This window comes from Polistes canadensis, unplaced genomic scaffold (assembly GCF_001313835.1).
Source record: "Polistes canadensis isolate GaletaPanama2010 unplaced genomic scaffold, ASM131383v1 scaffold_349, whole genome shotgun sequence".
Lineage (NCBI taxonomy): Eukaryota > Metazoa > Arthropoda > Insecta > Hymenoptera > Vespidae > Polistes > Polistes canadensis.
In genome coordinates, this window is record NW_014569896.1 from 22,458 (window position 1) to 44,544 (window position 22,087).

Here is a 22,087-nt window from a genome sequence, read left to right on the forward strand (position 1 = left end):
TTTTATTTTTTGTATCGTTAAAAAAATATATACTTTATCAGAAACATTTTTCCTCTTTTTTTTTTTTTCTTTTTTCTATTTTCTCGTTACAATATTTTTCAATCTTTCCTTCTATAATTTTATATCGCGATGTATATATATATATATACGTATCTTTTTCACAAGAAAGGAAAGAAATGAAGAAATAAAGATAAAAAAAAATAAAGAAAAATAAAGAAAAATAAAGAAAACCTATTCTTGTATCATATATCATATCGAACGTAAGATTCCATTTGTGTCGAAAGAGAAGACACACACTCGCAAAGAGGATCCCATCGTTTACAGAAATAAATCGTCTCTCTCTCTCTCTCTCTCTCTCTCTCTCTCTCTCTTTCTTTCTTTCCTTCTTTCTTACATTTTTCTTTGCAAAGAAAAGTATCTTTCTCTTTCTTTCCTTTTCTCTCTTTTTCTCTTTCCATTCTCTGAATCTTTCTATCACTCGACGAGTCAATGATCATTAAAACTTTAATTGAAGATGACAGTTCGTTTCTTGTTCGTTCGACTACTTGCAATTAACGTTACATAACGTTTGTCACGCCTACATTCGTTGGGTTCGACGTTACCAAAATTTCAAGGGTGACACGTTCCATCGCGAATTCGTGAGAGAACATTTAAACTACAGTCGTTTAAGAACTCATTCTAATCCAACCCTCTTCTTACATTTCCTCCCCCCTTTCCACCTCCTCCTCATCCTCCTTCCCCTCCTTCTCTAAATTTTCCCCCGTAAGTTCTCTCTTTCTAAATTTATAATTAGATAGAGAGTGTAATCGTGGAAAAGGGTCGAATTGTGTCGAATCGAAACTCGTGGATTTGTTCTATGTCGTCTAGTAACCCGAATAGTATTAGAACATTTCTTTTGAAAGAACATTATTTCCCGCGTAATCGAAGTCACTCTCGTTTGTCTCTTCTCTTCTTATTCGGGTTCTTCAATAGATCCTTTTTTGACCTCTCTTTTACTTTTTACTGAAATATCTTTCTATCTCTCTCTCTCACTTTTTCTCTCTTTCTTTCTTTCTTTCTTTCTTTACCACGTGATAACGCAAGTACTTCGAGTAAGTACTTGGCTTCTTTCCTTTCAAGCTTTTTTATCGTGAACCTTTTTCAACGAGCAGCCACATAAGTTAATCACTCGATTTTACTATTAGATATTTGCTCTTTACTTAATCATGGGAATATACACAACGTTGGAGAAAAGTTTGTCGATAGATTAAAGTTCTTTTTCATATTCTTTTCTTTTAACATTTCGATGTTTAAATTTTCGTTAATGATTTTAACGGAAAAATTCATTCAATCAAGATTTCATTCATTCCCAATTTTAGAAGAAAATCTTTTCTATTAGGGCGCATAACGCATCGTCGAACTACATTTAACTCAGTAGGAGTTAGGTCAGACATTATTCGGGCGTAAAATGGAATTTGGATAATCGATGCCTCGTATCGTACAACCTGACACACGTCACTCTTCAATCGTGATAAAGATACTTTAATAGCTTAACAAATATTACGTAAGTTACATATAACATTTACTCAAATTTGCATTGTAACTTGTTATTGCGAAATATATCATCCAAGTTAATCAAATAAATTCAATGTTTTATAACGATAACAATAAAATATGTTATATAATTATTGAATTTGATTAAATAATATTAAACGACAAACAAATATGAAAGATGGACAGAAATTTTCTACCACGTGTTTTTCTATCTATCCTAAAAATATGTATACGTGGATGATACTTTTCTATTCTCGTGAAAGAGTATAAGAACTGTAAAAGCAAGACCCAATTACATCTCGTTCGTGCAAAATTGGAGGAATATATACAGGACGTTTAAGATGCCTTAACTACCCCAGGATTTGTACCCTCGCACCAACCACCACCCTCGAGAATTCCTCTCGACTATCTTTACCGAATCCTTCCTCCTACCTTTCCGCCACCACCACTCTTCTTTTTGCCCTCTTAATGCCAAAACAACTTCTTTTATTTCTCATTTTTTTATTTTTTTCCTTAATATTATCGAGTAAGAGAAAAATAAAGATTCAAATTTTTAACATTTTATCTATGAATGCATATATATATATATGTAATTTACTCTTCCATTTTGAATATTATAATCTTATTATCGTTATCTCGTTTCCGTTTACTTTATTGGTCAATCTTAAGTTTAGTCTTCTTTTTTAACGTAACGAGTTTTTCTCGATACAGTTTGACCTACGAAAAGAACTTTTCTTTTATCCACCATTTTTTTGTACCTCTGCTCCTTAATTTTGTTCATTTAATAATATCTCTCTCATCGTAATTCGTTATAATAATCTACTTATATTAGTTAGATTAGATTGAGTTTATTTAGTTATTCTTTTTAACTCGTTCTTTTTTTCTTTTTATTAATTATTATCACACATTGTTCTTTTTATCGGTTTTTCGTGTTTCTTTTTTTTTTTTTATTATCAGGAAACGTACTACTACTACTACCGGTTTTTAATTTTCAATTAAAATTCGGAATTCGATATTATATTTCTTTTATCTTCGTTCAATTTTACTTCTGCAATCGAAATTATTAATATCGTTTTGTATTAGTATTTGAAAAATATTGCATAACATTATATCTCTACTAATATATATATATATATCAATGAACATTCTTCAGAAAAATTCCATAAATTTTTACTATACTATTTTACTTTCTTTCTTTTTTTTTTTTAATAAATATTCCCCACCCCCCGAGAAAACTTCTCGGCCCATGAAATCAAGTTTTATTTTATCTTTCTCTCCCTCTTCTTCTTCTTCTTCTTTTTTTTTCTCTATCTCTTGGAAAGTAGAACGTTGCACTCGCAGTCCAATAATCGTGTCCTTTTCATTCTACACAACTACGTATAACATGTTACTTTTACGTATGTGATCGAACGCGCGCGCGCCATATAAGCACGCTCATCACCCACCCACCCTCTCCTCTTCATCCCTTCCTCCTCCTCCACTAATTCACAAATCGATATATTCCGAGCAAATGCGATCGTGAAAATTGCATATAACAAATGAGCATCAAGCGGAAAGGAAAATCGTCGGTTAATATAACGCGTGTATTATAAATTTGTTTCATTAGCATAAATTGCATAGATTCGAGTTAGTTGAGAGAATGGTGGTGGCGGATAGGGGTGTGGGATAGGTTGCAGGAACTCATGGTAAAACGTGGAACAATTTGATCTTCATTTATTTTTTAAAACGGACACAGATAGGAATACGAACGATATTATTATGTTTGTCAGATCTAATTAATTAGATCCCAGTAGAGAATTTTTATATTATTATACTTGAAAAATTTTCATCTGTGAAACATTTTAAAATGCAAATAGAAAATTGTGAATCGTGTTCGTTCTTCGACGAAAATCTACTCTGTCATTTACACGAAATTATAACAAAGAAAATTCTTATATTATTTATTTAGAAAAAAAATTAGAAAATGTATTAGATGATGATCATATTATATCGATTTGTACAAAACTAGTTCAGTACTTTTGTGCGTGTTGATTAAATGTGTAAGACGATCGATTAATTAGCACTTAATAACTAGTGGGAATAGAATTTAATGCATAAATGTGTATGTGTCTACGAGAAAGATAACAATTTAATATAACACATACGTTTTCGGAAAAAAAATAAAATTTATTTCTTCCGAATCGTAAAATAAAATATTTGCATCGAAAAGCTTAACAAGAAAAATATTTTCATTAATTAATTGAACAATTTTAAACGTTTCATTATTTTTACCGTAACATTTTTTATTACAGTATCGATTTATACGACAGCATAATATATATTTTTAAATCGTTTCAAAAGATAAAAATATAAAAAAATATTTCTTTATGTATTAAAAAAAGAAGAAGAAAAAAGCAAACGATCCAATTAAAAATTCAGGAAAACTTTGACATCCAGTAAAAGATACAGCAAATTATTTTATTAAACCATGCATTTTTTAATTTTATATAATTTTCCAATGCAATTATATATAATTATTACAACTAACAATTTCTCTGTCTATGTTTCAGATAATCCCAAAAAAGAAGAAAGAAAAATAACTGAAGATTAGAAAATAGAAGAATAGTGAAATCTTTTTATAGAAATGACTCTTAGGTGTTAGATAAAAGGAATGAAATAAATAGACAGGAAAATAAGGATAGACGTTTTGACGTAAGTGTATCATCGGTGTATATCTCTGTGTATGTGTATAAACGCGTGGGTGAATCTTTAAAGGAAATAAAGATAGAGAAGGAAGGAAGAAGTACGCTTATCGAAAGAATGAAAAAAACTTTGTGAAAAAAGAGGCTAAGGGAATTAGATAGAAAAAAAAAAGAATAAAAAGAAGAATAAGAATAAGAAGAAGGTAGGAAACCGTGGGATTATATCTGGCATCGATTAATGTATACCACGATCCGTGCTTAATGGAGCGAGGTCAAGGCGAGTGCCGTGTACGAGGAGGATGACGAGAGGTGCTTCTTCGAGGACGAAAACGAAGAAAAAAAAGACAACGACGAGAACGAGAACGTTGACTAAAATCAGAATTACTTTTACAAAGACATCGGTTACGACGAATAACACGAATATTACGAAATCAACTCTTCTAATCAAGAAGAATACGAAGAGGTGGTAATTCGAATTGTGTGCAAAAAGTTCGCATCGGCTTGTTTCTTTTTTTTATTTGTGTGTTTTTTATTTTTTTTGGTATTATTATTATTAAATCGAATTGACGACAAAGAACAGCTGCACCACCAGAGATATTTTCTCGTGTGACCGGTATCCCTTTATCCCATCTTCTATCTATCTATCTATTTCTCTCTCTTTCTCTCAGTTCGTTTATCTATCTGTCTATCTCTTACACATGTTACATAGATACACGTATGACACGTTCTCCTCTTGCAATTCCAAGGACCCTCATACGGGTAATTTGGCATACGTATCGATCCTCCTACTGTGAACGTAGGTGATAATTTATAGGATTCCCCCAGAAATGGATGTAATACCTTCGTGAACTCGTTTCAATTTGATTTTAATTTAGAAACACTGAACTAAAGAAAAAGATATACATATATATATATANTTTATAGGATTCCCCCAGAAATGGATGTAATACCTTCGTGAACTCGTTTCAATTTGATTTTAATTTAGAAACACTGAACTAAAGAAAAAGATATATATATATATATATATATATATATATATATATATAAACGTAGTTTAGTAGATTCACAGGTGGAAAGAAAATTCGTAAGATTTTTCTAAGATTTTCTTACACGTACTATAGGACACGTGCCGAAAAAAAAAAGAGCAGAAACGCGTGTATAAAATTATATTACGAATATCACTCGTGTGTAGGGTGATACGTAAGATCGTCTTGAAATTCGCATGTGTATTGTGTGTCTTTGCGTGTATGTATAAGAGAAAGAAAGAGAAAAAGTTAGAAGTAAAAAAGGATAACTGTATCTCTCCATCAGAGTATTATATTATCCATATATTCCAAACCTCTATTCGTTTATCTATTTTATTTTTTATTATACTTTTCCTCACAATCTCTGATTTGTCTAAGTACATACGTGGGTGTCTGTCTGTCTGTCTGTCTATCCATCTACCTATCTATCTGACTGTGTTTTATCCAGCTCGAGCGGAAAAAGTCGTTAAAGAAAATTTGAGAGAGAAATAAAGAATCGGTTTACGGAAGAAAGGGAGAAAGGGAAAAAGGGAGAAGGGGAGGAAAGAGAGAGAGAAAGGAGATACATTTTCTAAGACGCGGAATATCGCACGTAATATCGCGCAAAACGACGACGACGACGACGACAACAACCAAGGAAAAGGTACGAACACGGGAAAGCAGATAAGCGTTAAACTGCCGAGAAGAAGGTGTAGATAGAGAAGAAGGAAGGGGGTGAAAAAGGGGGTTGAGGGTGAACGGGCTACAGCGCAGGAGGAAAAGGAGGACGAGGAGGAGGAGGGGGAGGAGGAAAATAGTGTACGCGCGTGTCACTCCGTTCTCTCGTGGATATATACATATATATATATATATATATATATAGATATATATTTATATGTACATATATATATATATGTGTGTGCGTGTAGCTCCGTGTGTATGTGACAGTGTTATTTACCAAGTACGTCGTCGCGCGAGTGACTGACAATAAACGCGTCTAGCGGAAAGTAAGACGCGATTTTCTTCAATTTTCACGCGTCTCTTTTCTCCACCCCCACCCACCTTCTCTCCTCTTCTCACCCAGTTCTCTCTATTTTTCTCTCTCTCTCTCACTTTTTCATTTTTATATTTTCTTTTCTTTCTCATCATTCATTTTTTCGTTTTCTCGTTCATTCTCACTCACTCACTCACTCACTCACTCGCTCACTCACTCGCTCATACCTTTAACTCTCTCTCTCTCTCTCTCTTTCTTTCTTTTTATTTCTCTATCTTCCTTTATTTGTTTCTGACTCGGCGAAGAGGAAACTCAGATATATCCGGAGATTTTGACGGGAAGAAGGAAGAAGGTGGGAGGAAAGGTGAAACGGCAGGATGGAGGACCGCCGTGGAAAGTGGCTCTACGCCGTTTTGCATCTACTGACATTTCTCTACAGGCACGCTGGTGAGTTTTCATTATCTCTCTCTTTTTTTTCTTTTTTTTCTTTCCCCCTATATATATGCATTTTATCTTCGCGCTTGTGTTGTTGTTGTTTTTTTTTCTTTTCTTTCCTCATACATTATATTTCCTTTTTATCTCTATACTTCAGTATATCAAGCTAATATTAACTCGTTAACTCTTGCGAAATTTCAGATAATTTTCTTTTACCCCACTTATGATAATATAAAATAAATCATTAAATAATATAATTAAATCAACACGTTTAATAATAATCTCTTATATTGATTGAATAAATATTGAGATATTAGGTTGTATTAGGAAAAGTAATGACATGTAATTTTGTCGGCGTTTAATTATACGAAAATTTCTTGTTTCAAAAGCGAGACGTATTTTAAAAAAAATAATGTACAAACACATTAATATCGTTTTATTCGATTATTATTAAAAACAGAAAAAAAAGAAACGTGTTATTCAATGCATCGTAAAAATTTAGATAGGATAAATTCCATAGAACCTTCATCTTATTCTTCGAGAGTCGGAGATCGAAATTAAAAAACGTTGAAGGTATTTTCATTTCATATTCTCACGCGATTCTTCTAGAATTACGCACATAGAAATATCGCATAATATTCTTTGGAATTTTTCACTCTCTCTCTCTCTCTCTCTTTCTTTTTATCTTTCTCTCTCATTCAGTAGCTCGTAGACGACGCTTGCATTTATTTCTATAAATTGAAAAGCCTTTTATATTCTATCCGGAAGGATTTTATTATATTCAACTATATATTAATAATCCTTTACTTAATTTCTTCCCACACACATATATATATATACAATATATCTATATATGTATTCATCCGTTTTTCGTCCCTTTTCATTCATCTTTTATTTTTTCAATTATTTTTTACATTTTTCTTCAAGAGAAAAAAAAGATCGAATGGTAAATTAAAACTTGTATCCTTCGAACGAAATTACCACTTTTCTGTATACATGTATACTGATCATCGTTATATTCAAAATCACTCAAACATGAACGGAAAATTGTAACATATATCATAATAATCAGCGGTGACTAACGATGCAAATATTAGTTCAAATTAGTGAGATTCAAATATTCATTTCAATGAAATAATTAAATGATTTAAAAAGTATACAAATCGAATAATATTAAGTATCATATTAACCGTAACAATTTGACAAATAAATAAGATAAATAATCGTATATTCATATTAGATACATTATTTTTCTATACTTATACGTGATAGTATTTTTTATTTAGGAATAATAATGTTGGTGTTGTTAAAGAATTCGAGTTTAAACTAGACAATATTTTTATATGGGTTTGCTTAATTCAGTAATATATTAATCTATCATTAAAATATATAAAGAAAATTCTAATGTTACCTTAATTTTAACGAAAATAAATGAAAAACTAATTGACGTACGTATGTGTTAAATTCCTAATGATTATAGAGTTCAACTTAATTATTATAACATTTGACGACATAATATATGTCCATTATATTATAACAAAAATTTCATTTCGTCATACGATAATGAAGTTATAGAAAATTAGTTGGACATATTGAATGCATTAACACGTGCATCATCGGGCCGCGTTGATTTCGTCGAACGAAGTGCTAATAATCCGAAAATAATGAACCATTTTATTTTTATATGCATTTCTCTGTAGAATTGAATACCTGTGCAAGGGGCTATAGTTGTTTAGGTAAATATTTTCAAAGTGAATTATCGATAGGTAATACGTTCGTGTATATTCTTAATAATACCCAACAGATGCATGTATACTTAAGCTTGTCTAATGTCAATCATAAATAGGATATACGCATACACATAAACCTTTGAATATTTGCGTAATGTGTACCTTATTACCTACACGTAACGTGTAACCGTGGTTAAGCATAAACCGGTCCAAATGAACCGCAATTAGAGACCTGATTTAACTCACGATGGGAAACAGGAATGAATAAGTTGATTGAAATTAGGAACGACCTTTTGTGAATGTCTTATGCAATCGCTATGATGAATGGTGATCAATTAATATCATTTCTAATAATAAATGAGACTTTACCCTAATTTTTCTTTAAAGTTTCACTTCAACTTTCTAAAATTTCGCGAATAATTTTAATTAGAATTTAATAATAAGTTCATCGCGTAATTAAATATGATTTTTATGAATGTCTTATCGAGAGAATTACATTGTAAAAATGATTGTATAATAAATAGTTTTTGAATAAGAGGTAATTCAAAACTAAGGGATTAGAGACTTGGGGATAGAAAATTATTATCGGTAAAGGAGAATATATATATATACAGCGATCGTGTTTATTTTTTAAGTATGATAGATATCTTTCTGTTGAAGAAGAGTGCAAAAAGGGTCACTGATAAGCACGCTGTCGTGTGTCGCGACAATATCTTTGAAATATTTGCTGGCACGAGCGCTTTAGTTATCGACAGCCGACGATACATGATGCAGTTCTATTTTCTTAAACGATGAACGAAGCTGTTTAAAGTTTGTTAGCACTATCTTCTACTATGTATCCAACTAATTTCCATACCATAAACAAAACTGCCAATAAAACTTTATTTTCATCAAATAGATGAATATTCAATAATTAAATCATTTGCGAAAAGGAAAATTATCTTTTTGAATGAAAAGAAATCGAAAGTATGATATAATATATTATTTATTTAATAATATTACTTTAACTATAATATTTTTTTGTCATATATATATATATCACTGGATAAAATGTTTATAAATTTTTTAATATATTGTTTTAGACATAGAATGATTGAGAGAAGTACGAATGCTTTTCGCAATATCTCGATTTCTTTTATTACAGATTTTATTTGTATCGACATTTTTGAAATATTGAGATTTTTATGAAATTTGAAACGAACTGAGACCGACACTACCACGTTTTATTTAATTAGACGATATATCAACGTTATAGATTTCTGTCTAAAAAAAAAAATATTCTACGTGAAAGTACGTTAAAATATGCACGAAATAGAAAATAATTGAAAAGAAAGATGATGAATTAGTAATAAAAAAAAAATAAAAAAGGAGAGAATTTTATGATATAGATAAATTATTGATCAAATCAATTTGTGTAAATATTTGACTTAGGCCATTGTCGTAATTACCAAGACAATTATAATAAATATGATAACAAAGATTAATTAAACAATTTAGCGGTAGTATAACGATAATAACGTCGATTTGCAACAATATTTATCACCCTTATTCCCATCGTATTAGTATTCGAGTATCACCACACGTGCATAGTAAATACGAACGCGTATCCGCAGTAATTCAATAAAATGACGAGTAGTTTCAGCTAAAAAACTTCAAACTCGATTATCTACCGTGTCTCATTAACGCGTTGTCGTGTTACTTCCCTGCTTTTCTATCTCTCTCTCTCTCTCTCTCTCTCTCTCTCTCTCTCTCTCTCTCACACACTCTCTCTCTAACTCTCTTTCCCTCTCTTATTCCACACACCGTTCACTTTGTTGCCTTAGGGAAAATAAACATCGTTCGAATTAACAGAACAAATTTTCCTTCTCCACCCTTCGAGAATATATTTCTCTCTCTCCCTCTCTCTCTCTCTCTCTCTATTTATCTTTCTCTCGTTTTCTTTCTATCTCTCTGTAACATATATTCTCCTCTAAAAATTAGTATACCTTCTCTCCTCTTCTCTTCATTCTCTCTTTCTATTCTTTTTGTGTTTTTTTTTCTTTCTCTGTTTTATGTATCTAATCTTCTGTAAACAATTACTAGCCTATTTACTGGCAAGAATAAAAAAGAGGAGTTTGTTTAATTGTTACTTCGAATTTATTTCCGCAAATTAAAATAACCGTCCTATCCAAAAGTACTTTCGAAATGTTACCAAATTATCCTGATTCGGAAAGATAATTCGGTAAATCTCGGTTAATCCAGCAAACACATACACACACTCTTGGAAAATCGCTTACCGATCTCTATTCATTTTAACTGATTGTGAGAGAATTGTAATTAAAACATTTTTAAAGGTAAATTCGTATAAAAAAAAAAAAAATCGAAAAGAGTAAATTTGTAGTTTTATTTTTACATCGCCTGTGTATATCAATTTCAATATTGACCAAAATTTAAAACACTGGTCTGTATTAATTTTATTTATCCATTTGGACTAAAACATTTTTTCTATAAAGCAATTAAAAAACCAAATAGAAACAGTGTTTCGTATATAAACGTATAGTTATAGAAATTAATAATCATAGAAATGATTGGACATTTGTTTGCAATATTTAAATGCGGTTGTATCACGCTTCGAATACATAATTAAATTATTTACCCACATGTAAATCATTATTTTCATAATAAATTTTCATTAATTATCTCATATAAATAATATCGAAATAATGTATACACATGCAAAATGTATATGCAAAATTTGATAAAATATTTATAATTATTAATCGTATCTATTAATTATTAGTATACACGAGGATTGGTTAGTCGAATAAAAAAAAAATAAATCATAAAATTTGATCTTGATTGTAAGTATTAAAGTAATTCAAAGCGTCAAAGCTATCATAGTTCGTCGTTAATAAAATTCATGAGATACGTGATGGTGAGAACGTGCTCGTATGTCGTAAGAACAAATAAAGGGATAAAGATAAATCATCAATGTAACGTCACAACGTTCGCGGAGATGTGACTGAGCCGTTCGAAAGCTCATTATTATAATACTAATGTTTCTATGGTAGAAAAGCACTATGCCAGCCAGAGCATAGCATTAATATTCATGTCGGTAACAGCCCACGATCACAACGAGAACGAGATTTAAGACTATGAAAATGTTATTGAAATGAAACTAATCTTCTTCTATCCTATCTCTGCAATGCCAATCATTTAAAATATCAGTCAAATTTAACTCACCAACTTTGATTATATCCTTTTTGTTTTATCTCTTTCGTATTATAATTTTTTCATTTTGTTACACCAAAGAAGTATAACTTCTTAATATAACACACGCGTATACGCATAAGTATCGATTACTGATTTATTTTTCTTCAATAAAAATCATTATTTTTCCCCTATTTTTAATAGTTACATGGTTTCATCGATTTAATTACACTTTGTTAAAATAGATTACAGATTATATGCAATATTCATTAATTATCAAAATATTGATTTTAATTACCGATAACTGATTGATTACAGAACATTGATTGCTATTGAATGATATAAAATGATACTGTACTAGTTATCGATAATTGAATATAGATTAAAGTGAAATAGGAGAAATAACGGAATACAATAGATGAGAAAATGATTATTGACTGATATTGAATGTGCTACTGAATGATATTGAATTAGTTAATAAAAATAAATACTGATTAAAATGGTATTGCAGAACGAAAGTAGAAGAAAATTTGATTATATATGTTAGTTGATTGATTAATCGAGATATTTCAATCTATGATAATAAGTTTGCTAATATTTTTCCCTTTGCATTTATATTTTATTTATCTTTTAGTTACTATTAATTTGATGGAAAGGGAAAATTTAACTGACAAAAGTAAGATTAAAAAGATCAACAGATTGCACATTTTGAGAGCGTATGATTATAAGCAAAGATATCGTAACTCATCTACTCTTGTTTACACTTCAAAAAGCATTTCCTGAGACGAGAACGAAATTTAATTTAGAAGATCAAAAAGGATTGTTAATATTATTGATTTTCAGTATATACTTTGAAGAAAATTGTTTAAGGAAATATAATTAAGAATAAATGATTAAGAAATATTCTAACGTATATTTTACGTTAATCGAAAATTGTGTGTTCAACTTATTCGCATAGAGATATAAATAAATGATATTTAATATAGCATATATTTATGCTATATAAAAAATGTATACCTATTATTAGTACACGGTATAATTATATTATAATAAGTCTAACATACAATATAATATTTCTTAGACACGAACAAATGAAAATTATGTTTTATACAGTCCGATCATATCCGTGGGCTTTGATTACAATCGCACAAGGATTGATCAAATTTGAATAGATAAGAAATTAAAATAAGGATAAAATCTCGATTGGATCTTAGTCGGGATAATAGGACGAGAGTTTCTGGTTTTCGGTTTGTCGATATTCCTTCGATATCTCGACAAGCAGCAGCAGCAACAACAGCGAGTCTAGAGAGCGTGCGTTGTTGCAGGAAATTGTAGGTACACCCAGAAATGTAACACGTTTGCGGAATGCGGTTGATTGCAAGTCGAGAACCCAATTTGCCAAACTCAAGTTCGTCGTTAGGGTGTGAGTTTGCCGCAAGGACATTACGTCGTTCTATTGAAGTTGTACCAGCTGACGTTATTACCCCGCCTTAGAAATAGGTACGACCCACCACCTCGACAACGGATATTATAGATTTACAACTTTTCTCTATGGGGGAGGGGATTTACCTTTCACGACGAGATATTTAACCTCCAACCTTCTAGAATTCCTATAGATTCATACATTTCGACTTGTCTTTAATCTTACCTATTGGTTTTTCACTTATATGCAACCCTACGTATATTCAATACTGTTACGTGCATTTGCATCTTTTAGATTATTTTAACTGTTTTTTCTTTTTTTTTTTTTTTACTTTTTTTCTTTTTAAGTTGGAATCCCCCAAGAGATACGACGACCTGTCGAGATTTGAATAATTCCTAGAAATATCTGACAATGAGATGTATATATGAAAGTGGGTTGAATTATTTTTGAAACAATTATAAGTGAAAATGAAATGAGATTATATTCCAAATGGAAATTAATTTAAGCTTTTCTAATATTTTGTGCTTATCATTATTAATATAGAACTTCTCTGTATCTCGTTTAGATGACTTCTTTTTTGTTTTTTATTGAAGTTATTATATATATCTCGTGGAACAATTTTAATTTATTTCCAAATTTTGAAAAGATATCTCTGACAAAAATGTTTTAGTAGAATTTAACAAATTTATTATAGACCATACATAATATATATATTTTTTTCATTGTATAATTGCAAACCTAATAAAGCTTAAACGATCTACTAAATGAATTAATCTAAAATGTCTCAAAACAGAGTAATGAATTGTTCAAATCGTGAAGAAACTTTTGGCCTAACGTGCATGTTAAAAATAAAACTGATAAAATATAGTGAAACCGTCACGCTAACGAACGATTAAAAAGATTTTTATTTAAGGGGTCGATCGATGCTTGACCCTTGCAATCTGATAATCTAAATCTACGTACACGTATTCATAAATATATTCTAATATCCTGTAATGAAATAGTATTATTCTACGATTAGCATTGAAACGATAGTCATTCAAGTACACTATAAGATTACGTAAACGTAAAATAAATCTATCCTGCCGGGTAAAAAGTTTCTTCGTATCTTAATGAAAATGTTAAAATGAATTTTTGTTCATATTTATTTATTCCAAACGAACGAGTTATAAAAACGTAAGAATTTTTATAAGAAAAAAAAAGAAAAAACTATTTTCTTCCATTCTTGCTGCTTGAAATTCTCTTTTCGAGAGTAAAGAAATGCTTAAGGATTTTACTATAAAACCTTTAGCAGGACATCACTCACACGTTGCAGTAAAGTTCGGAGTTAATGCGGTTACACAGAGTTCTCGGTGCAAAGTAACGCGTGATATATAATAACGTTAATGAATGAGCTTCATAGAAAGTACAAGTTTGCGGTTTACATTTGGTGAGATAAACCGACGTATAGCCTGCAGCATTCACCTTCAAGGCGTGAGATATTCCTGTCGAAAGTAACCATCATTTTTTATTTTTTTACATTTTATTCTTTTTCTATTTCTTCTCTAGCACGCGTGTCATTTGTTTCTTGTGTGATTTCACACATTTTAAAGATATATTTTATTTATTATTTAAACCATTATAGGATGGGGGGGGGTGAGATTTAAATGCCAGTTATTACAGTAGTATGCAATTTTTCATATCACTTTCCTTTTTCATTAACAATTTAATGAGAGTATTCTAGAAACTTATTTTTTCTAAATTAACTTCGAGGAATCGATTATTGTACACCGTTTGGATTCTCCACTTGACTTGAATCCATCGTTGGAAAAAGATAGAATGTCAAAATAAAATAGCGGAGACGAAAATTCGTGAGAGTGCGAATATTTGAATTAAAGGGAAACCCCAAAGCTTATTTTATAGAAATTTACTGGAATTTGTACGCAATGTAAACGCTTTCTCTCTCTCTTTCTCTCTCGTATTAAATGGGCGGCTGTTCTCTACTATGCTATTTAGAGGCGAATCGAAAGCTCGAAGAGAAACAGAGAAAGATAGAGATAAATAGATGGATGGTTGGATGGATAGAGTGAGAGAGAAATAGATAGATAGATAGACAGTTAGAGAGAGAGAGAGAAGTATATCTAGTACGAGCAAATGGACAAACGCGTAGACCGTATAGCGTAAACCATTACTATTGGGCTTATCAAAGCGATTCACGTGACTGGACGGTGGGTATTATGTAAATGAGCCGTAAAATTATTGTACCTTTCGACGTGAATGACCCGGCAAACCCCTTGTCTGAACTTTCCAATAAATGTCGCACGACTTACACACAAGTTCGATGATCGATAGCAAATATGTCTTTATATCTATCTCTATCTTTCCCATTCGTTCTCTCAATTATTTTATAAATATTTATTTTCTTTCTCAAATGATGTTATATAAATGAAATAATTATTGATGTAAATTTGATTACCACAATATAAATAATAATAATAATAATAATAGTAACAGAGACAAATTAGGAGTAATGAATATTAGAATTCAGTATAAGTACGGTTTTCCAGATGACCAAGTATGTTCACAGTTGAAGAGCAAACGGAAACAGGAAACGATCCTTCCAATAGCTGTCTGGAATGCGCTGGCAAAATTTATGTTTGCTCAGCAGGCGGCTTTCTCAAGAGTTTCTCGGTCTTATATCATTCTATCCGAAAAGAAATGGGATTAGGGGATCGTCGAGAGAAGAGGAATGGACTATGAAGAGGAAAGATCGGTTTACCGTATTCTCTTTTGGAATAATTGCTATTATATGACTAAAGGAATCTTCGAATTTCGATGTCTCTTCGTAAAAAGGAATTAGGATGTTTCTAGTTAGTTGGAATGGAAGTTACACAAAACCGTTATTCTTCAGCTTTTGTCGATTCAATGGATATCGTTCTTCTTCTTTCTTTCTTTCTTTCTTTCTTTCTTTCTTTATACGAGAACGTCGAAGACAAGAAAGAAAGAAGGAAGGGTTTTTATGGTTGCCCATATCCGGCAAACTTATCCAAGAGAAAAGTACGTGCACGAGTTGGTTTTAAGGTATAATTGAATGTCTTTGTAACTTCTTTCGAAACGCACATATATATACACTACTCTACTGTATACTTACACAACTATATACCGTACATTTCGATTCTACCTAAAACGTTTCCTCCTAACAATCAATTGGATAGCATAAAAGTCAGTACTTTTTAAAGAAACCTTCGTTAAATTCCAATTGTTATCCCATCACGAATTTATTTTCGATCTATACTTAAAGCTTTTAAACTTTACTAAAAGAGATAAATCTTTGACATGCGATAGGAAAGATAATTTTTTAATTTTTTACTTTGTATCATTTTCTTTTTATTTTGATTTTTGTAAAGCTGTCTTATAAAACTGTAAATCCATTTAATAGCACATATACCTTTGTAATATATTTTCTTTGTAAAGTATTATTATATTATAAATAATATATTAATAGCTTTTTATTTTAACATCTCAAATATGTTTCATCTAAGGTAAATCTTTGACATAAGACAGGAAGGATAGAACGTGTATGCAAGGCAAACGTCACTTTTCGTATCCTCTTTTAGAAAGTTGCTAGAGCAATAAATGCTTTGAACGATGAACTTGAATGCACACCAGACGAAGCGTATGCACATTCTTACTATACTTGCTTCTTCAAATGCATACGTGTATATATTTATGTATACATATCTGTATGTGTATCTGGCTATGTATGTATATATGTATTTATACGTACATATGTTATAAAGTCTAAAACGTGAGACTAAATTGTCGCTTTCGTACTAACTTATACATTGAGAACTGAACACTATAAACGCCAAGAAGAAAGAGCTTTTAATGGGACGTACTGGTACTCATAAGTGTACCGAAACTGCAACGAGTACACAGGAGTACACTCGTTGCCAACGTTTACTTGTTAGAACCTTCTTAGTAAATATAAATACTTACTGCATATTAAGAAGGTAAGAGAGTGAGAGAAAAATAGTAGAATAATTTTGTTAAAATTAAAAATATTTAAGTATCATTTCAATCACATTTTGGTAAAGGAATTATTGAATTTTTGTGTACTCTAAAAAGGAAATAGAAATAGAACGAAATAGGAAAGTTTCTTCGTAAGTAAGAATCGAGTAATTTTTTTGTTGCATAAAAACAAGAAGGATAGGAACGAAAATAAAAGATAGATTGTATTGTATACAGGGAGAAAAGAAAGTTGAAAGAGTAGTGAAAAACGTCTTATTGTTAGTATAACTTTTTAACCATTTTCTAGATAGCAGAAAATAATGAAACCTTTCTTACTTGGTAGCTAAGAAAACGATGATCCTAGGATATAAAAACAATAAAAAAAGAAAGAAAGACTGATCGTTCAGGAAAGTCTAAAGAAGTCGAAAATACCTAGGTATAGTTTTTTAACCGCGTCTAAGAAGGAAAAACGTAATGGAACCACGAGCTTTCTTCGTAATTTAACAGTACACTGATTCGAGGTTCATAAAACAACTAACAAAGATAACACACTGATGAAAATAAAAAGAAAACCAGAATCGTAGAAGGGAATTTAAACAAGTAAAAAGGTATCTTGATATTTTATGTAGAGCTTTTTTAACCTCGTCTAACGTATGAAAACAAGAAACATGATGGAATTGGTTTTTTCTTTTTTTCTTTTTTTCCAGAAGAAAATAAAAACGATGATACGAGGACGAGTAATTAATTGTCTAATTAAAATTGGAAAAAATTCAACATCGATAAATTATAATGTAATAACAAACTTTTATATTCATAACCCTTTCGTAAGAACAATGATTTAAGAAATTACAAATCTGGCAATAAAATACTAAGACGAAGTAAGATAAATCGTCGAAGTAGAGAATCCGATGAAAATAAAAACAAATATCTGAGTATAACTTAGTAAGCATATCTAAGGGAGAAAAATAGATATACGGGTAGCTCTCGTGTTTCTTTCGTGGAATAAGAGAAAACGGTGATATCCAAGAAGCCGTATATACTTGTGTGTATAATAAAAAAGAAAAAGAAAAAAAATAAGTGAAAAAGAAAAAGTATAGATATTTGTAAAAGAAGAGACGTTGGTTCGATCGTAGATAATAATGTACGCGCAAGGCTATGGACCATTCGTTCGTTGCTAGGTGTAAAGATTAATGGTTATAGGAGTATTATTCTTACTCGAATGGTCGTACTCTGGTCAGCGAGTGAACCTACCTAACGGCCCATTGCGCTCGATCGGTCTCTTGGAATTATCGTATTTGATATCGGATCGTTGAAAAATATCTATGATCTGTAAAAGAATCGCCTTAGATTTTCCATCCTATTTCGTTCTTGAATACCAAGAAAGAGCGAGAGAGAGAGAGATAGATAGATAGAGGACTCACTCGTTACCTTCAGAAAACCAAATTGAGAATGAAAGAAACATTGCTGAAACATTTTATCATCTTCCTGTTATATCTCCTAAATGTTCATAAGTATTATCTCTCAATTGGATTAAAGTATTAAAAAAAAAAAGAAAAAAAAAGGGATGTGAAATAAGGTGAATTCTAGTGCAGTGATATTGGTTTGAAATGAAACGTGCAAGTGAGTACTCAAAATTTATAAGCTTCGATCGATTCGAGAATTTTGTTTTTCCTTCGTTTCGTAATTGGAAATTTTTCGATTTTTGATCATTATGTATTATTAAAAGATCGCAAAATCACTTGCGAAATGTGTTGAACTACAAATTTTAAGAAGGGATGGTCTTAATTTATGACGTCACACGACGATAGACATTCTGCAACCCAGATGTCTTCATTAGAATTTCGAACTAATAACTTAAGTAACTTGCTACTTAGAATTCAGGACTCGGTATATATATATATATATATATATATATAGATATAGTATAACCTATTATTCTTAGGAACTTTGCATTTGCGTGAAATTTCAGTTAGTTTTCTAAACTTCGAATAAGTATTTGCACTCAAAATATTTATTATGCATCGAGATTTTACAATTATCGGTAATTAAACATATTATTAAAGGGAAAGAAACTTGGAATACGTATTTTTGAACTTGTCGAATCGATAAGACCAGACCAGAATTACAAATAAGATCTTGACTTTCTTATTGAATCCTAAATATCATAATAGGGTATAGAAAAATATTTAAGTGTCAAGAAATTTTCCAAAATTCTGTTCTCTATTCGAAACTTAAATAATCCTATATAACTTTGATAATTTATTCTTAGGGATATCTCTATTAGAAATTCGGTTATCTGTGCTAAAAAAAAATGTTTTAACCGTTACTATAAATTGTAAAAAAATAAAAAGAATAAAAAAATACTAACAGTTCATAGCTCGATCCGCTTGTATTCGTTTTCGTGCATCATAAATTTTCATCTCTCTAACCACACACACATATATATATTATTCTTACAACAGAGTAACATTGTTTCTCGTTGAAGTATATTTTTCATTTGATAGACTAGATTATAAGAATGCAAAAATGTTTAGATATACGAGCACGTAACCTCGTGCAAGTAATAAAGAGAAATAGAAAAAAAAAATAAGAAAGATAGAAGTTTTGTTTGGAGTATGAGACCGATAGGGGGGAGAGGTTGGTGGGTCGCAGTTAAAAGTAAAAATGTCTCTTACAAGAGAAGAAAAGTAACTCCTCTTGGCAGAGACCGAATTCGGGGAAATCGCGTTGGGTGCATCGTCTGCAACATACATGTTTGGCCCTTATATACACATATTTATACTTACACACATAGACACATATTCGTAGTTTCGCGCAATGGTTGTATCTCTCTTATCGTGGGGGTGAAGAATAGCTGCAATCCCGAAACATCCATGGATCCTCTACGACCTCTTTCTTCGACCTCTTTCTTCTTTTTTCTTTTTTGGTGACCCTTTATACTCACCCACAGCCACACACATACAGAAAAAGAGAGAAATATATATACATACATCTCTCTCACTTACTCCTTTTTCATTCCGTGGTGAAGCACCTTTATTTTCCCCCACCAGATACAACACCAAGCTTGCATTTCCGCACGAGCTCGTACCACCCTCGCGAGTATCCCCCCTGCCCCCATCTCCCCCCCCCCACCTTTTCTTCTTCTTCTCCTCTTCATCTCTTCTATCCAACGAACTTTCTTCTGCTTCCTCGCCTCTCCACATTTTCCGGTAATTCGATATGGTGGAAAATTGCTTTTGTAGCAGAACTTTTCTCTGCGTCGTCAACCCAACTATACTTCTCTCTCACTCTCTCTCTTTCTTTTTCTCTCTTTATTACGATTTATCTATCTCTATCTTTGTCTTTCTCGGTCATCGAATGAAGATAAGAACGCGATTATATTCCTCGTTGAACAAAACTTTTCTTTCCTGATCGCATTGATCGTATAAACGTGCCCGTACAATATTTCAAGTTTAACTAAGATCTTGATAAAATGTTACAGAGCGATAGAAGAGAGAGAGAGATAGAGAGAAGAATAGAAATGACTCGTTTGAAATAAAAAAAAAAGCTCTCAATAACGATACGTTAACGTTGATTTTATATTGGAGAAAAAATTCATGAAATATTTATACATAGTTTATTATCTATTTATTATCACTTACCGAGTAGTCCACAAAAATTCATATCAATTGAATAAAATCAATAGAATTGAAAAGAAAAAATGTATAATATTTCAACAAGAGATTAATTAGTTCAAATGATTAAACAAAAAGATTCAAGTGTAAGTGTTGACGTACCGTATTTGGTACGTACATATCAAAAGGGAAGAATAAATGTAATTTCCGAAAGCAATTCCGTTCATCGATATCGTGAAAGATCGATAATACATGTCGAAAGGTTGCTTTCCCATTGAACGCATAGAAACGAATACCCCAACTACTTCTGCATCTATTCTTCTCATTTTCCCACAATTGGATACGTCGAGAAGATTACCTGCACGATAAGAGCAACAACTTTGCAAAACTGTTTCTACTCTTTGCACGAGATCGTACACGCAACTTACACATTCGCAGAAACGCATGCAAAGAAAGAAAGAAAAATAGAGAGAGAGAGAGAGAGAGAGAGAGAGAGAGATGCACGCATGCAACCACGAAGGACACAAACACACATTTTACGTATTCATAAATATATGAAAGGTACACTGAAAAAGAGAAACTCGCATAGAGTTACATGTACTAACAAATACATGAAAAAGTAGGATAAACAGCCTGCAACAGAGAGAGACATTATATAAATGCATATATTGTGGATATGCATTTGTGTAGACACGCATGCTCATGATGTTGAATATTCGTACGTATTATCATCGTGAGAATGCCGATGCTCGATTATACATACCCCAGTAGGAGGAATCGTTCAATTGGAAAATAAACTTCACCGTTTCAAACGTTTTCTACGCAACGTAAAAATATCGTCGCTTATATGAAAACGGAATGAAAGGAAAGGATTAACGTCAGGATTTTTTCTTTTTCTTTTTCTTTTTTCCTGAAATACAAAGGTACCATCATCCTTTGTCAAAGAATAGGTTGAAAGAGAAAGAACGAAAAGGGATAGTAATGCGAGTGTGACGTCACGCGAATTAGGCTATTCTCTTATATTTTATTTCCACCCCCATCCCGCCTTCTTATTTTTTCTTTTTCTTTTTTTTTTCTTTTTTGTTTATTATTAGCTTCGAAACTTTTTTTCATAGAACGCGTTAGTGCAATAATTTTAATTCGAGAATTAATTATCTCTGTGATCACTTATGCGAGTATTCAGTTTCGATCAGGTACTCTATTTAATTGTTTCACGTTTCGGTTAATGCTATTAATTAGATAACAATTAGTGATGATAACGAGAGCACTTATGTGTGGCCAGGTAACTTCTCTATTCTCCAATAGATACGATCAATCTAATTCTATAGCCAATACTACGTTAAATAATTATACACTATTACAGGTAATTGCAATATTTTTCGTTATGCTCGCTCTCAATTTGTTTCGATTTTTCAGGAGAGTGACTCTCTCTCTCTCTCTCTCTCTCTCTCTCTCTCTCTCTCTCTCTCTCTCTCTCTCTCTCTCTCTCTCTCT

General features: G+C 31.4%; 1 protein-coding gene across 6 annotated transcripts in view; it reads left to right on the top strand.

The window, feature by feature from the left end:
• Positions 1–1,389: 1,389 nt before the first annotated feature.
• Positions 1,390–22,087, top strand: part of LOC106791890 (T-lymphocyte activation antigen CD86-like) — a 93,990-nt gene continuing 73,292 nt past the window's right edge. Inside the window, exons 1-4 of one of the 6 annotated variants that reach the window (XM_014757883.1) lie at positions 1,390–1,543; positions 4,083–4,677; positions 5,688–6,225; positions 6,518–6,659. In XM_014757883.1, coding sequence (XP_014613369.1) covers positions 6,590–6,659 — 70 coding nt within the window. In that variant the 5' untranslated portion in view covers positions 1,390–1,543; positions 4,083–4,677; positions 5,688–6,225; positions 6,518–6,589. Of the gene's footprint in view, positions 1,544–4,082; positions 4,828–5,617; positions 6,226–6,517; positions 6,660–22,087 lie in introns of those variants that run through there. The other 5 variants (XM_014757881.1, XM_014757884.1, XM_014757885.1 and 2 more) reach the window with 5 other exon arrangements.